This window comes from Euprymna scolopes, chromosome 43, assembly GCF_053919585.1.
Source record: "Euprymna scolopes isolate OS-2025 chromosome 43, ASM5391958v1, whole genome shotgun sequence".
NCBI lineage: Eukaryota > Metazoa > Mollusca > Cephalopoda > Sepiida > Sepiolidae > Euprymna > Euprymna scolopes.
Genome location: NC_136524.1, coordinates 4,917,318 through 4,933,863, shown reverse-complemented (window position 1 = coordinate 4,933,863; position 16,546 = coordinate 4,917,318). Strand labels below are relative to the sequence as shown.

Here is a 16,546-nt window from a genome sequence, read left to right as displayed (position 1 = left end):
CCCAGATGTGGCAAGAGTTCTCCTTCGTTGGACGTACCTGAATCTTATATAGATAGAGAATAGCATCAGCAGTGAGATATCTACTGGATCGATAGAAGGATGCCACCATTTTTCCAGCGTCCTTGGCAACGAGTTTAATGTATGTGTTCCATTTAAGATCAGGAGTAAAGATCAATCCCAGAAGCTTGTAAAAAAATGAGACCTCCTTAAGACGAGAGCAATTCATTTTAATTGATGCCAGATGGGGATCAGAATGTTGATGATGTAAAGAGAGAAGCTTGGTTTTAGATGCATTAAAAGTAACCAGTCACTCATTTCCCCATTGTACCACGTGCTCAAGATCAGAGGAGAGAGAATCAGAGAGAACTTGGTCGTTTACGGTCTTAAATGTGCTACCATAGATGGTAGTGTCATCAGTATAAATGTCTCCGAATGATGCTCTATCGTTATTTTAGTGGCAAATGCTCGTCTGAGCTCCAATCTATGTCCCCCTCGCTAAAATTCCACGAAAAACACGCGTCTAGCTGAAACCATTATCAATAGTTTCCCCACTCTTTTCTGTGCTTAAACCTAAACGTAGATTCTATGAACAAAGCTTCTTTCTTAGAACTGCACGCCTGTGGAACTCTATTCTGTTTGTCTACTATCCGGCTGACTACAATTTGGTTGTCTTCAAGTCCAACGTAAACAAATTCTTGTTGAACCGTCGCTTTTAAGAAATCCAAGTTACCAAACATCCACTACTAACGATTACTACATTTCCCATTGACTATTGTATACTCATAAACCCTTATCCTTGGGTGGCTTCCAGGCCTTGATAACTGGTGAACGCTATGAACAAAAGTGAATATAATGAAGACTCTGGGGGCACGTTAAATAAATATAGCAAAGATGAATAGTTTACATAAAATATATTTTGGGATGTCATCACATATAAAGGCCAGAATGTTACTCGAGGATACGGGTTAATAATGTAAGATGGTGGTGTAGTAATCACTTATGGTGTAAATTTGGTAGAAGTTTATTATTTATGAAGACGGCTTAACAGGAACTTTTTTACATTAGACTTGAAGGCCACCACGTTGAATTCAACCGGGAAGCATTTCAGCAGAACAGTGTTCCAAAGGTGAGCAGTTCTGGGAAAGAAGTTTTATTCATGGAAACTGTTTATACATTTAGGCGCAAATAGAGAGTTACTTCATTCATATAGTTCTTTGCTGTCTGTTAGGTACGAGCAAAAATGGGCGGACAAAAATAGGGACACCTAGTTTTGAAAGCCGATTTATCATAATTTTTTGTAGGTTTCCGACTTCTTTTTGATTGTATTTGAAAGATTAGAAACTAAACTTAATTTCCAAAAGGAAAAATATATTTGTACACGTGAAAAAAAAAAAAGTTATGAAAATGTTTTCACGGCGAGCTACCCAATTCAGCTATATTTTGAAGTTAAATAAATTCATTGTAAAAATCCTTTAAAAGATAAATATTAGTTTTATCGGTCTATTTCAAAGATAATTAGTAAAGTAAAATCCTAAGATATTGAATTGAATTTAAAAAAAAACACCTTGTTTGTACAAAACATGAATTAATTAGCCCCCAAAAAACCGAGTGATTTTGTCATTGGCAAAACGCAACAAACTAAAATTTTGTTAACACGGAATATACGACGTCCCAAAATTTCAGGCAATCGAAAGACTGTGAAAATGACGTCATGTAATTAAAACGGAGGAAGGGGTGTGATAGTTTTTTTCCCCAGACGTGCATCCGTACATTTCTATTCTGAACGTTTATATAAATTTTTCCATTTTTTAATTTAATTAATTTTCTATGTTCCTGTTTTTAAATTTTTTTTTTTAATTATTGTTCAAGATTATATAAAAATTATGTTACGCCGAAAGTTTCATATTCTTGCGAGCAAGGAAATTATTAAAATCTTGCATATAAAAATTATGCGAAATCTGTAATTAAAAAAAAAAAAGTAGAAATATTTTTGCCATTATATATATATATATATATATATATATATATATATATATTGTGTGTGTGTGTGTATGAAAATATTAAATAAGAAATGCTTAATTTAGTGGTAATATCGGTAGTTCGAGAAATTCATTTTTCTTTGAGTTATATTGAATTCATTAATACGGATTTTAGGGGCTTTTTTCGTAATGTTTCTGTAAAATTATTTTATTTTATTTTTATTGTTACAAATTACGATGCTTTATATATATAAAAAAAAAAGCAAAAATAAATTCCTGCGTTTTTTATTTACTACTGAAAACCATAACTTTAGTAAAGGTATTTTTATTTAAACAAAATAATACATTTCCACTAAGATTTAAATAAAAATAATTAGTTCGCGATCATTATTTGATAAATACTGAAAATTTCATTAAAATTGATTAATTTCCTGATTTTTACCGATTTTTTTAAGTACAGGGAGGGGTGAAAAGGTTTCTACATTTTGAGCATCGGCATTCATTTTGCCTGTGTCTCAGGACTGACCCACTCGTGCATTATTCGCAGTGAGGGCACGTAAATAGATTCTACCTTAGAAAGTTTTTTCAGAATCCCACGGTAGATCAATATAATTTTTTCCGCCCCTAAGAACCATAGCCATTTTTTTTTCATCTTGAGACCACATTTTTGTCCCAAGTTGCAGGGGTACAATATAGGGAGTTTAGCAACAAGATATTTGTTCACATTACACTTGAACTTCTGCATGACAGTTCGAGACCTATTAGATTGACGATTCTTGTTTTAACCCTGTTTAGGAGCGAGATGCACCCGCCAAAATATGACAACAATACATGGGCGAATGGTGGCGTTATAAAGGCACAGGATACTCTCAGGTTTAAGTAACTTTCTAACACGGTAGAGAGAGCCTACCTTCTTCGTAGCAGCCTTGGCAATGATCTTGATATATCTATTCCAACTCACGTTCCCTGTGAACGTTAAGGTGAGGAGTTTAAACGAAGTGCTTTCAGGACATATCCTGAAAGTACACCGTTCAAATAATATATATATATATATATATAGTTTTTAAAATATAATTATCCACTGACACGTGTTTCCTCGTCTACAACTAATCAGAGTGGCTGAATCTAGCGAGATTCGAAATCGGGACCCCACGGTTATAAGCATAAACTATTAAAGCGCTCGTCCATCTCGCACGAGTGTCTGGATTTATCGCGATTTACTTAGGTGTTATTTGTTTTGGTTTGTGCGATACGTTTTGAATGAATTCAATTATTTAAGAAAGAGCATTTTTATCTAAATACGAGTTGGGAATAATGTTTCCCTTTAACCAACTTCGTACACCCACATGGGAGCGGCATGAAAAAATTTTTTAAATATAATTATCCACTGATATCCACTGTTTTGTCATCTACGGCTCATCAGAGTGGCTGAATCTACCGAGATTCAAAATCAGAACCCCGCCGTAAGGAGTCAAAACTCTTAAACCGGTCGTGTGAGGGAGGGGGTACTAACTTGCTTAAAGGGAAAAATTATTCCCAACTCGCATTTAGGTAAAAATGCACTTTCATAAATCATTGAATTCATTCAAAACGTATCGCAAAAACAAAAAACAAATAACATATATATATATATATATATATATATATATATATATATATATATATATAGAGAGAGAGAGAGAGAGAGAGAGAGAGAGAGAGATACACAGGAAACAACTAGCTCTACCTACGTATTGATCACTTTTGAAGTAAATACTTAAAGTTTACGCATAAATCTATACTTTCGTATATTAGGTTTATGTGAGTAAATGAAGTAGTTATATATATATATATTTGTAGTCATCGACATACAGTCCTGTTTCGTTGTATCACAACTCATCAGTGCCGCTAGACTAGCAGCTCTCCCAAGCCGAGGATTGAACCCCGTGCCATCGCGTTCATAGTCAGCAGTTCCACCGATTGACCCACGGGAGCGGCGCTAGTATATATATATATATATATATATATATATATATATATATATATATATATATATATATAGAGAGAGAGAGAGAGAGAGAGAGAGTATATATGTAGAGAGAACAGTGTATATATATATATATATATATATATATATATATATATATATAGAGAGAGAGAGAGAGAGAGAGAGAAAGAGAGCATATATATATATATATAGAGAGAGAGTATATATATATATATATATATATATATATATATATATATATATATATATATATATATAAATACATACACACAGAGAGAGAGAGAGAGGGGGGGAGTTAGAAGAGGAGATCCGGGTGGGGGGCAGGGGAATCTCATTTTTCGAACAGCTACCGTACAAACGTCATACCGCTCTTGCTCATTCGAGTGGAAGACTTTTGCGTCAGGAACCTACGCTGAGATCTGCGCGTGTGTTCGTGGACCGTGGCCCAAGAGAGGACGTTGCGAGACAAGCAGGGTTTGGGAGGTGGGCTTGGGGTTGAGGACGCGGGCTTTGTAAGTGATAATGATGATGACGATGATGATCAAGATGCTGGCTATGACCACAGTAAGAAGGAGATGGATGATGAAGAGGTGGGTGCTGGCTTGGCTGATGGCGATAACGACGCAGTCCACTTTGTGCCCGTGCAACCCACTCCCCAAACAAAACACTGTGTCTCTCAAATTCGCTTTCTTGTATTTAGCACTGCACTGAATTCAGCCATATGAGTCAGTAACTCCACAAGAACCTTTTTTCTATCTCAGTTTCCTGCGAGTTTTTATTAACCATGCTGCGCTATTGTCTGTCTTTCTCTTTCGGTTTTTTTGTGACCTTGTTTCTTTTTTTTTATTTATTTATTTACTTTTAACACTGAGCTCGTTTAAAGGTCTAACATATAACACTTGATCTAATGCCATTTTATTTCTTTTACTTTATTTGTTTTCTTTTTAGCTACGCTGACAATTGTGTGCGCTATTTTCGAAACACTATCGTTATGTTCATGCCTTCGGATGCTTCAAAGAAGGTGGGCTGTGCTTATTTGCTTCCCCACGAGAGCAAATTAGACATGAGGACGTTTGTTAATATGGAGAGGAGTGAGGGAAATGGGAGCTCGATAGTGAGAGTCTCTTGGTATATAGGGTTGTCCTTACATGGACCAGAAACTCATTGCCACAAGGGCAATGGTCTTTGATTGCAGCATCTGCCGCAACAGATACTACATTTTGAGATATTAGGTTTTGTATTCACAAAAACATACAATTGGGAAAATGAACAAAAAATTTAGGCACAAGGCCAACTCAAAAAGAAGAGGGGTGAGGTTGGTTGGCCCATCATGTCTCTGTTAGAAATTTTAAAGGATTTCTCTCTCGGCTAGCATCTTTTATCCTAGTTACCCTTTTAAATTTGTATTTATGCGTGTGTAGGGAGGGAGGGAGGGTGTTTCTACTTAAACCCAATTTTAAACACACTTTGATCTTGGTCTGAAGGCCAAACGCTGTGTGAAGACGGTGGGCTTTCTCTACCTTGCTAAAAAGTTACTTTTTTTTTTTTTTTACATGGAAGTCACCACTTACCAAGGCCCGATTATTGCGTGTACAGTAATCAATGGCATAGTATCGTAGTAATCGTTAGAGATTTGATAAAGTGTCTTACTTAAGGAGGCGGTTCATCAGGAATTTGTTTATGTTGGACTTGAAGGCATCCAAGAATTTGTTTATGTTGGACTTAAAGGCATCCAAGTTGTAGTCATGTGGAAGAGATTTTCACTAGCGTGCATTTCTAAGAAAGTAGCTTTGTTCATGGAATCTACGTTTTGGTTTTGGCACAGATAAAGAGTGGGGAAAATTATTGATAGTGACCGGGGGTGGACCAGAGATTTGAGCTCAGACAATCACTTGCCATGGAAGTAACGATAAAACAAAAACAGGGTGAAATTTTACATAAAGTGTATTAAGACAGAGTGGAAGCTTTTTAATCGGGTTTTGACGGAAAATGTGGCTACCAAGGGGCGAAAGTTCAATGATGTTTACCTTTGCGGTCTCTAGCAAACTATTCAGCCAATTAGGTGTCTAAATATTTGAAATTTTAGATAAACGGTATTCAGACATATACTAAGCATTTTAATAAATATTGAGGCAAAAATTTGGCTGCCAAGAGGTTAAAGTTGAAGAGCTGACTTTTGCAGACTCTACCAAATTCCTCCGCGAATTTTGAGACTAAACTCTTGAAATTTTAGATGTAGGTTACCTGGACACTAGTTAAACTTTTTAATATATATATATATATATATATATATATATATATATAGATAGATAGATAGATAGATATGCACATACAGTTATGGACAGTACATGGGGCCTGAACAAAGCCAGGCTGAACAGATATAAATACAGGTATGTTTACAGGATTTCAGTATAGGTATATATTTCCTTCCTCACGAAAGCAAATTAGGCACGAGACCGTTTTTTTAATGTGATGCGCGTGGAGGGGAGGGGGAAAGGGAACCAGCTCCCAAGAGGTGGGGAATGGGAGCTGGTAGGAAGAGCCTCTCTTGATATATAGGGTTGCCCCTACATGGACCAGGAGGGCATTGCCACAAAGACAATGGTCTCTGGTTGCAGTATCTGCCGGAACAGGTGGTATTTATTTGCTCCCCCACCGAGCAAATTAGGCACAAGGCCAATTTTTAATGTGAGGAGTGAAGGGAGGGGGAAGGGAAAAAGGGGACCAGCTCCCGAGGGGTGGGAAATGGGAGCTGGTTAAAGGTCAGGCATGTGGGCTTTACCCCACATCTGGTCTTTGCTAGTCATAGCTAGTCATAGCTTGCAGTATCTGCCGGAACAGATACTACACTTTAGTCGTGCCACCCGGGCCACGGAGGCCCGGATTCAGTATATGAGAGTTTTTTTATGACCTTTAAGTCAATATATGTTTTTACAATTATTTTTATTTATTTATTTATTTATTATTTATTTATTTATTTATTTTTTTGACCAAGCCTTTATGACCTGACCAAGAAAATCGTTTTTAATGATTCTGGCTAATTCTTTTTCGACTTGTATATTTATTTGTTTTTTTTTAAATTTTATTTATTTTTTTTTTATTTGAACGTCTTACAAAACCGACCAAGTCCCTTTTTTAATTCATTCGCTTGGACCGCTCCCTCTTAACATGTCGTGTCAATACAGTGGTGTCCACTTGGGTTTCTAGTTATTTTCGCAATTATCTTTGGCTTATCAACTTCCTGCAAGGCATATATATATATATATATATATATATATATATATATATATATATATATATATATATATATATATACACACTAGCAGTTCCGCCCGGCTTTGCTCGGGCTCTATGTACTGTTCATAAGGTGATGTGCATATGTATATATTAAAAAGTGTGAATGCCTTTTTGTATAATAATCTTCCTTAACTACCATAGAGACAAGACAGATAGACACACAGACATTTTCACTTTTATAGATATATAAATAGATAGATAGAAAGATAGATAGATAGATAGATAGATAGATAGATTGGATGCAATATATAGTAATGATTTAAAAAGTATTTTAAAAAAGACTCATGCGCCACCACCGAGAATCGAAAACAAAACGTTCCGCTCACGATTTATTTTTGCCTCGCCTGTAAATGACTGATCTATGGTAAGACATGTTTACTGCAAGGCTAAAAATTAAAACATGAACCAATAGCTACTACGTTATGCATTCGTAATGCTGGTGTTCGACCTTCACCTGGCAAATTTCTTCTTCTTTTTTTTAATTTTCACACTTTTGCACCGATTTATCCGGGATAAAACCCAAATATAAAGTTTTGCATGGATTCAAATACCTTATATATGAAATTTCATATCTGCAGACCAAAAAAGTCTAGGAGGAGTTTGGTAGGCAAAATTTGTTAAACAAAAATATATACGTGTATATAAATATATATGGAAACAATTTTGTGTTTACTATAAACTTTTTGCGCAAATATTATGCAAGTATAAATCATGTATAATATCTGCATGAATATAATTACACGTAATATTTAACTAAAGATTATTATCCCATTAAAAAACAAAAACAACTTATAGGGAATTAGTTAAAATGAATGTTTAAAAGAATATGCAAATTAGTTAGATCGTTTGCTAGTGAATGCAATTCCACAACCATATATAAGAAAATTGTATTTTCTCTTTAAATAAATAGAAAAGAGGGGCTTAAATATGAATATCAATACACACAAAAGAAAAACGAATTTATAGGAGTATAGATTGGTTCTCGTTAGGTTTAAATTTGATAGACACATCCCATAAAAGCGTTCAAGCACTTGCTCATTGGCTTCGGCGGTCTTTATAATAACAAAACTAATCCCTTTGGTCAATAATACCGCGCAAATACAAACACTCAATTTGAAGCAGAATCCTATCAAGGCATGCTGACTTTTAAGGTACATCCAAACAACCTACATAATTACTGTCCTTTAACGTAATTTCGGTGTTTCTGTCAGGTTGACAAGAAAGTTTAATAATTTATTCATTGTGGACTATTATTTTCATCTTTTAGGTGTTGTTTAACGACGTTTCGTCCAACTGTTCATCTGGCATTCGTCAAGTGGTAACCGAATCTCCTAACTGAATTCTCAGCAATTACTGCCATCCATCTATTTTTGCTGATGAGGAGACTAAGTTTTAAAAGACAAAACTTTTGTAAAATTATTGTCAACACAATTATTGCCAATACTTCAATAAAATAAATATCGTTTCTGAAACGATCGTACAATCGATTTTGTTTGTTTTTCTTTTTCAAACTGATTTTTAATTCAAAATTCTTAATCGTTTTACTCAATATATATATATATCGTTTTGCACAATACATATATATACATATATATGTATATATACATATATATATACATATGTATATACATATACACACACACACACACACACACACACACACACACACACATATATATATATATATATATATATATATATCATCCAGAGGAAGTCTCGAAATAAAGAAAAAACGTTGATGAATACAGGAATCGGTTGGCAATTTTCTAATATTTCTCTCTCTCTTAATTTTATGAGATTCCCCGTTGCCTTTGGTTCTTTACAGTGCAATTGTTGCAGCCGTGGAATGTAAATTGTGTGTATATTGATATGTATATTTAGGTATATACATATGCATATATATGTGTGCATATATATATGTGTATGTATCTATATTATACATCTGAACGCCTGTGTGTGTGTCTGGTCACGAATAGGCTCCTATATGGTTGACTATTTTAAAAAAACTGATTACATGTAATGATAGAAGATGTATCAGGGATCAGTAATGGGTATGTTTGATCTGGTAGAACGGTGGTTCATAAAAATTGTGGGGTCTGCGTTTGTGCCTGGCCCCCAAAGTACGGAAATAAAAAATGAAAAAAAAAAACGTTTACAAGTGTTTTTGATATAGATGTACATAATAATACTTTCATGAGTATGTTTTAACTTTAATAAGGATGTTATAATAAAATTGTGGGGGCTGCGTTCGTGCCTGCACGCCATGGAAGTATGGCACAAACTTTAACAAAGACTTTTCACATCTATTTGCGTAAGTATACTTTGATAATTATGTTTCAGTTTGAAGAAATATGGTATAATAAAATTATTGGGTGTTCGTTCGCACCTGACCTCCATAGAATGGAAATATGTCACAAAGTTTAACAAGGTTTTTTAAAAGGAGTGAGGGTCCACAATAACACCTTAACTTTAATCTTAATTCACATTAGCTTTTATTTATTTTTTTAGTTGAATCATATTGTGTCGAATAAATTCACCTCACAAATTCACGTTCTTATGAAAGTGAAAGCCCCTCCCCCAAAAAAAGTCGGAACTTTAGACAATTCTCGACACAAATTTTGCATAACTCTGTTTTTCTATCTCCACTTGCAAGTGGCACTCTTTCGAAAATAGATAAATAGATAAATAATAAAAAATAAGAACGTTACTTGTTATTGTGTCAAAAGAAGGGAAAAATCCTGCTCACGTGATTATGTGTCTTTTTAAAAACATTTACATAACCTTTTTATTTTTATTTATAAATCTGTTTAAGCTTTTTTGCCAGTGTACTAGAAGGAATTCAGTTGATTACAACACTTTCTGCGTGTTCTTTACATTACAATAGTACAACTCTGACTCCTACGGCGCAATACTACACCGTTTAATACCGTAAAACTGAAACGTAGCTGTTCTGCTTGAAAAAAGCGCCATTTTCTTCTTATTCATATTTATATCGATTCTTTGCTTTAAAAAACTAAAGCAATTACGTGTTTACTTTTTTAATATCCCAGTTTGCTGTTTCGGATTATTTTACTAAAGTAAGTAAAGCTTCATTATTTTTCAAAACTGTTTTTATTTCTTTGTTTTTCGATATTTCGTCGAAATTATTTAGCAAGAGTGTTTAGCAGAAAAGCCAACATACGACTACCCGAAAAAAAATAAATATACAAGAAATAAATGTCACCATAGTTAATAAAAGTTCAGTTCATGTTTTTTTGTTTTGAAATAGGTTTTAATGCTCTTTACTTGAACCAAAATTAAAACGAAATTTGAGGCGATAAATTTTAAATACATTTTTATATAAACTACACATGCCATAATCGAATATTCATCAAGCACAAAATAACGGAAAACATTAAAATATGTTTATAAATATTCCTTACGTTGGCGGAACTCTCTTAAATTGTTAACACAGAATGCTCAGATGCCCCTCGTTCAAATTGAAAACGGGAGTGCAAATTCATATTCGCTGCCATTTTGATCTTTTTTAAACCGGTTCGTGAATTAAAAAAAAAATTACAAACTACTTAAAAATACAAACCAATGAAATTTTCTACCATAAAAGTAACTTTTATTGACTATGGTAACATTTATTTCTTGCATATTTATATTGTTATATATATAAGATTTTCTCTTTGTAAGGAAACATCATTTTGTTGTTCACTCTTGGCTACGAATGGAAACACTGACTTTTGCAAATAAGGTGGAAACCATTATAATTATTTGCTAATATTTTCTCCTCTGAAGAGATGGTAGACATCGAAATCCTATAGGATATGGAGTTAGAATATTTCAAGTATATTCTTTGTCTTACATAGAATAATAAAAATCTTTTGATTTGAAATTCAAACATTTCACGGCATAAATTTTTAAATTCATTGAATGACTAAAATTTTATTTATTTGCTCTATCTTGTATATCGAGCAATTTTTATTTAGATGGGATAGTACTTATAGAATATTACTGCCAGTAATATTTGTATATATATATATATATATATATATATATATATATATATATATATATATATATAAATTTAGTTGTTAAATTTAAATTCTGAAAATGAAAATAAAGACACATACATCCGAGTTAAGAATTTATTGTTTGGCAAAAGGAATATAATTTCCTTAATCCATGGATTTTCAATAATGGCTCATATCATCAGAGGAAATGAAATGCGGATTTAAATCTGTCTTATCTCGCTTATATATATATATATATATATATATAGTTATTTACTATAGATATATATATATATATATAATTATTTACTATATATATTATATATATATTTGCATAAGCATAACCACTTATCAAGGCCAGAGACCACTCGAGGATAAGGGTTAAGAGTGTACAGTAGTCAGGTGAAAGATATAGTAATCGTTAGTAATGGAAATTCGGTAAATTTGTTAACTTAAGTGGAACGGCTCATCGAGAACTTGTTTACGTTGGACTTGAAGATAATCATATTGTAGTCAGCTGGAAAGCAGGAAAAAGGAAGACAGTTCCACAGGCGTGTAGTTCTTTTTTGGTGGAATCTACGTTTAGATTAAAGCACAGATAAAGAGTGGGGGGAACTATTGGTAGTTTTTTTCAGCTAGACGAGTGTTGTTCGTGAAAGTTTGGCGAGGGGGACCATATATTGGAGCTCATTCCAGCATTTGCCGTGAAAATAATGATAAAACAGAGACAAACTCGCAACATCTCTTCTGTGAGACAGAGGTTGTAGAGAAGCGAAAAAGACATTTTCTACGAGGCTACGAAGTCTATATAATTATTTACTATATACATATACATAAAGCGATTAATAGGAATTGATAAGCAGAAAAAGTAATAATTAAATAGCTTTGAGAAAGAGAGAGAAATTGAGGAGAAGAAGGAGACTGAAGGTAGGGGAAGAAAGCAAGAGGGGTGCCGGAAATAGTCAGTGCACGTTTTACATATTGTCATCTATAAAACAATGCGAATTTATTCAACGCTGGCCATACTAAGAAATCGTTATCAACATGATGACAATAGATGGAAGTAAAACATTATAGAGTCATGTGATGTGGTTGATAGCTTGCCTGTAAATTTTGAGATAACACCATCGTAACGCGAGATACATGACATCGTGCGGGCACAATAGTGGATAAAATAAAAGCTTCAAGATCGGATGTTTATTTATACACATACTAGCAGGCCACCCGACATTGTCTGGGCATAAAGTAAGCTTAAATGTGGTATTTTGATTAATGCAGATTTCATAAGTATTATTATACTAGCAGTTAAACCCGACTTTGCTCGGGTAGTATGTTCATAACCGTATATATATATATATATATATATATATATATATATATATATATATATATATATATATATATATATAGATAGATAGATAGATAGATAGATAGATAGATATTATGCATTGTATATATATTATGCAGATTTCATAAGTATTATTATACTAGCAGTTAAACCCGACTTTATATATGGGTAGCTTTTTTGTTTATATCCGTTAGAAGCGCTGAGTGAAATTTGAAGAATAAAACATGTATAAATACATTTGAAGCCAAAACTGTAATGCGAAATTTTTTATAATAAACGGGTGATAATTTTTAAAGAAATATATTTCGGAGCAAGACTCCTTTGCCAATCTTTTTCCCCCTTTTCTTCCTCCGAGAGAAAAAAAATGTATATGTAAAAGATTGTAGCCATAAACAATTGTTGGTATTTCAGCCTTTTATCATATTTTTATTTTAAAATATTTTTATAACGCGTTTCAAGCTTTGGTTCGTTCTCTTCTGATATTTTCGTAAAAAGGTTGTTTTTTTAAATGAGAGTTTGAAATGTTATTTTTACATTTGCTGATACTATATATACTCTGACTGGACACTAACAACACTTACTGTTGGGGACAGAATGTCTGAGACCACGTCACTCTGAAAAAACATATTTAGTATCAGCAAGTCTAATAATAACATTTAAAACTCTCATTTAAAAAAAACATTTTACGAAAATCTGAAGAGAGCGAAACAAAGCGTGAAACGCGTTATAAAAATATTTTTAAATAAAAACATGATGAAATGCTGAAAACCTCACAAGTATTGATGCCTACACTCTTTTATATATCTATATCTATATATATATATATATATATATATATATATATATATATATATATATATGTGTGTGTGTGTGTGTGTGTGTGTGTGTGTATAAGTTCGACTCATAGCAGCCAAATTGTCGGCCAAAACACATTTCAAAAGCTTGCTTCATGTCTGAATGCGCATTATCTAGAAATTTACAACGTTTAGTCCAAAAATTGGCTGAAAGTTTGCTAGAGACCACAATGGTCAAATCTTTTGAACATTGACCCTTTGGCAGCAAAGCGTTCAGCCAAAAACTCATCAAAAAGCTTGCTCTATGTCTGAATACACTTTATGTAAAATTTCAAATATTTAGACCAAAAATTGGCTGAGTAATTTCGTAGAGATTGCAGAGATCAATTTTTAAAATTTGGACCCTAATTAACAGTTTTTGTTTTGGCTCAACTCAAATTAAAAAGTGTGATCCATGTCCACATCTAAATTTTTAAGTGTTTAAACTAAAAATTGGCAAATGAGTTTAAACGTAAAATATTGCAGTATTTTTTCTATTGTAATAACATTATATAATCAATTCTTAATGCTGTAATATTTGAAGTTATAAATTTATTATATTTTTTAATAGAATATCTTGTCCTTTTCTTTTGGAGTTTTAATGACTAATCCTTTACTTTTCCATGTTTAAGTTTAACTATATAACTTTTCATGCTCGTATTTTTTCTATTTGAATCCATAATTTTTCTAAGTTTCCAGTAAAGTCTAATTATTTTTGCCCCCATAAACATAATATGCACATATGTATAACAATGTATGGCACTCGTCTGCTTTCAATAAAATCCTCCCAATTATCTCCCTTTCATATATTTACTCTCTCTGTTTTACTTGTTAGTGTTCTTTTCGCGAAAGCGGTTAATTGGTAGCAACAGTATTTGCTGTTATGTAAGTAAAAAATCAAAACTTTCCGTTAAATGTTTTCTTCCTCATTTGCGTAAATTAAACGTCATCTTACCTTATTGTCAATATGAACTGCCATGACCTTGTGTCGCCTCGTATCTAATGGTTCGTGGATATATTTCATCCAGGGGCCTTAAACAAGAAGAGCTTAACAGAAGGACTTCACGGTTCCAGATGGAAACTGCAAAACACAATGTACCAAAAGCTTGGAATTAAATACGGTATATTACAAATACACTTGGGTATTATATGAAGCGTTGAATATTATAGCTCTGTAAACGCCATATAAAATAAAATAAAGTTTCTTTTTTTTTAAATTTGAAAAACGGAGAAAAAGGCTCTTTAATTTTAGTGATATTCCAAAATGTATTTATTTATTTATTCATTTGGTCCCTCGACACAAAGAAAGTTGGAACTGTAAATTCGCCTTTGTCCGTTGGACCGTTCGTCCGTTCGTCTGTCGCCACTTTTCTCAATAACTACGCCTTAGAATTTTTTGAAATTTTGCACAAACATTAAACATGATATAAGTAAAAAAGTAACAGAACGGATTTTCCAGGAAAACTCCGATTGACCCCCACTCCTCGGGGTGCCTTTCGGGTTAAAATGGCTAAAATTGACACTTGGATTTTTATAAAACTTTCTGAAAAGTTATAATTAATTGATTTCTATATAATTTTGTGTGTCTATACTTCGCGATAACTCTTGGTGCGCCCCAGAAGTTCTAATAAAAACACTCCATTTTTGGGACTATTTTACCATATTTGTCCAAAACGTTCTGTGTATGTCTATTTGGCAGTTTTGCATGGTGCTGAACTAAAATTTGAATATGTTAAGGCCTTGGGGACTTTTGGGGCTGAATGGGGGGGGGTAATGATGGATTTAGCCATTTTTTTTGTGCATAGTGCAGAACTCGAATTTACATATGTTAAGGCTTAAAACTGCATCGTTTGTTCATTTTCATCAGGATTTGACGATCTCTGGGGACTTTTGGGGCTAAATAGGGCGGGGCAAATGCTGAACTTAGTCATTTTTGTATGCCTCGTTCACTGTGAACTCACGGGGGACGATGCTTCATTTGTTTTATTTTTTAATTTTAACTTCAAACAAGGTACGGTGCCACTTTGATGTAGGAGGCTACTATCAGGGATCCAAGTTGCAGGGGTACTATGTAGGGAGTTTAGCAGCAAGATGTCTGCCCACATTACACTTGAACTTCTGCATGTCAGTACAGTTGGAAAAGCAGGACCTCGGAAGGGAGTTCCGAAGTCTAGAAGTTCTGTGGTAGAAATGATTAGAGTAGAAGTCTTTCTTACATCTAGGGATCTTTACTGTGTAGGGGGTGGGATTTTTTCAGGTTTGTCGTCAAGGGGGCACAAGGGATTGTAGTTACTGGGATCATTCACCATAAAAATATTTGTAGAACAGGTACAGGAATGCCACAATTCGTCGATGAGACAGAGGTTGAAGCTTAAATGACAGTTTAGGACCTATCAGGTTGGCGACTATTTTTGAACCCCGTCCAGAAGCGAGAGACTATTGGCAAGTGCACGAGTTCAAATGTGATAACAATACTCCATACATGAGCGAAGGGTGGTACAGGATACTTTCAGGCGTAAGTAACTTTCTAGCACGGTAAAAAACATCCACCTTCTTCGCAGCAGCTTTGGCAATGCTCTCAATGTATTTGTTCCAACTCATGTTTCCTGTGAACGTTAAGCTGAGGAGTTTGGACGAAGTACTTTCAAGTAATGTACTTTTAGCCATAGATATTAGTGTTGAGGAGGTTTCCTTCTTTTTTTTTTTTTTTTTTTTTTTTTCGTACCTTCTTCCAAAACAAGATATATTGTACGTAAGGGGCTACTAATTGGGTTCATGCCTAAGAAAGAGTAAGGTGTTGGTTTACGTTGCATTTAAAGTTTTCCATATCAGCAAAGTTTGGGGAGCAAGTAGCAGGAAGAGAATTCCAAAGTCTAGCTGTTTCAGGGAAAAAACTATTAGAATAGAAAACTTTCTTACATTTAGGAACCACAACACGTGGAACGAAACCATTACGAATATGCATGCGTAACGTAATAGGTACTGGTTCATGTTTTCAATTTTTAGCTTTGACGCAAAAATACCTTAATACCTTAGGAATTTACGTTAAAAAAAGTAAATCGTATACTAAACGTTATGAGTCCAAATCTCGGTGGTAGCGC

General features: G+C 33.7%; 1 protein-coding gene across 1 annotated transcript in view; it reads right to left on the bottom strand.

Moving 5' to 3' along the window:
- LOC145268439 (histone-lysine N-methyltransferase MECOM-like) overlaps nt 1–16,546 on the bottom strand; it is a 188,640-nt gene that overhangs the window by 59,804 nt on the left and 112,290 nt on the right. Inside the window, exon 3 of the mRNA XM_080123998.1 lies at nt 14,401–14,526. Within this exon, the coding sequence (XP_079980124.1) occupies nt 14,401–14,469 (69 nt within the window). The 5' untranslated portion in view covers nt 14,470–14,526. The remainder of the gene's footprint in view (nt 1–14,400; nt 14,527–16,546) is intronic.